At 59.2% G+C, this 1,898-nt stretch overlaps 1 protein-coding gene across 1 annotated transcript in view; it reads right to left on the minus strand.

Annotated features, from left to right (window-relative positions):
* The window catches only part of PPP2R2C (protein phosphatase 2 regulatory subunit Bgamma), a 44,796-nt gene that overhangs the window by 14,363 nt on the left and 28,535 nt on the right, over positions 1-1,898 (minus strand). Inside the window, exon 6 of the mRNA XM_023522402.1 lies at positions 911-1,080. Within this exon, the coding sequence (XP_023378170.1) occupies positions 911-1,080 (170 nt within the window). The remainder of the gene's footprint in view (positions 1-910; positions 1,081-1,898) is intronic.

Consider the following 1,898-nt stretch of genomic DNA (forward strand, 5'->3'; position numbering starts at 1 on the left):
CGCAAGCACCCGCGGCTAACACGGGTTGTCACGAGGAGCTGCGGTGGCCTGCTCGTGAATCCATGCCGAGGAAGGAGTTAAAGCTGAGGGAAGGTGGGAAATGACACAGAACCACGCCAGACGTCCTTGTGGGCACGTGGCTTCCGGGAGCACACCCTTCTCTCCCCTCGGCTCTGTGTCCCTTCCCAGTGGGACCCCTTCTGCCACCCAGGGCACTGCCCTACCCCGGCTTTGGTAAGGAAGAAAGGCAGGGAAGGTGTAGGGGTCCCATGTGGGCTCTGAGTCTGTCACTACCCAGCTGTGAGGCAGCTCCCACACGCCCTCAGCTCTCAGCACCAGTGCCCTCTCTGCCCAGGGGGGCTGAGGACACCCCTTTTACAGGGGCAGTAGGAGTAGAGGTGACAGAGGTCAAGCGTGTGGAACTCCATGTGCTCCTAATACATGGTGACAGCATGAGGATCTGGCTAGGGCTTGGTGGGGGGTGCTTTCCCACTCACATCTGCTTAGCCATATCCTACTCATCCTACAAGTGCAGAGCAAACGTCACCTCCTCCAAGAAGCCTCCCTGATCTCCCCACTAAAGAAATAACTGGAAACAGCTTTAAAGCAACTTGAAAGCAGTCCCACATTTCTTTCAAGTCCCCATTTTATTTTAACATCCCATGGATGGATCGTAACAGAAAAACAATAAATAATAACAATTATTTATTGGGGGCCAGCAAGCAGAGGACACTCAGGCTTCCTGTAAGGCAGGGCTGTGCCTGCCCTTGGCAGAGCTACGTCTGTCTGACGCCCTGGGCCTCAGTGTCCTCACGACAAAATGGGCACAGGAAAGCCACCCAGTAGGTGGGAAAGCCCCTCATGGTGGTGGTGGTGGGGTGGAGCCTGGGGCCTCCCGGCCGCGGCTCACCTGGTAGGTCTCGATGGGCCTCGCCTCCATGTTCAGGTCCCAGACCTTGACCGTGAGGTAGTCCCGGGTGAGCATGTACCGGCCGCTATGGCTGAACTTCACGTCGGACACGGAGGAGGTGATTTCCGAGAAGAAGGAACGGTTACTGGGGTCCTCGGGCTCCTCGAAGACTGCGGGGACAGAGAAATGCCGGCTGTCACTGGGCCGCTCCCGCCCACAGGGTCGGAACGACACCCCGCCGTTTCCACCCCGGGCGCACGCTGTGCATCATTCATTCATTCGTCAAACCTGTATCTCAGTACCCGTCAGGCATTGCGCCCGAACGGATCCTGCAAAGAGGGCAGAACCAGCCACGTTCATTGAGCATCTGCTCTGAGCCCGAGTCTGTGCTGAGCCCGTTCCCTGCAGGACTGCACCTGCTCCCCCAATAAAAATCGTGGTATTATCCCCACTTCACAGGCAGGGACACGGAGCCGCAGATGGCTGGGAACCGCGCCCGAGGTCTCGGAGCGGGAAACCGCGGTGGAGTCGGCGTTTGAACGCACAGCTGCACTGGCTGCGCTGCACACTACTGCCTCCTAGCGGTGATGCTGACAGCCGCACGTGTGACATTCTGGAATGTGCTGGACCACGCCCTGCCGTAGGCGGGGCGCTGCTGTGGCTCCAACTGGCCTTGGGCCCTCTGATCACGGGCCACTGGGCACTCACGGCTGAGCCCGGCTCGCGGGTGCGTTCTGTTTGGCTGCCGGGAGGAGGGGGGACGGGGAGGGGGGTGGGAATCATGTAGCAAAATCGAATATCGCTGTCACAGATGGGGCTTGGGTCCCGTTTGTCACTTACCACCCACCTCCTATTATCTCAGACCAGCTGCTCCATACAGGAAGTTGTTTACCTGGCCCCTGAAGGTGACAGGTTGCTGGCCCTACTGGATGATCCCCGTCTGGGACACAGTGGGCAGTGAGTGGGGTCCCCTCCCCACTGTCCCTAA

Source organism: Pteropus vampyrus, unplaced genomic scaffold (assembly GCF_000151845.1).
Source record: "Pteropus vampyrus isolate Shadow unplaced genomic scaffold, Pvam_2.0 Scaffold346, whole genome shotgun sequence".
In the NCBI taxonomy this organism is placed as follows: Eukaryota; Metazoa; Chordata; class Mammalia; order Chiroptera; family Pteropodidae; genus Pteropus; species Pteropus vampyrus.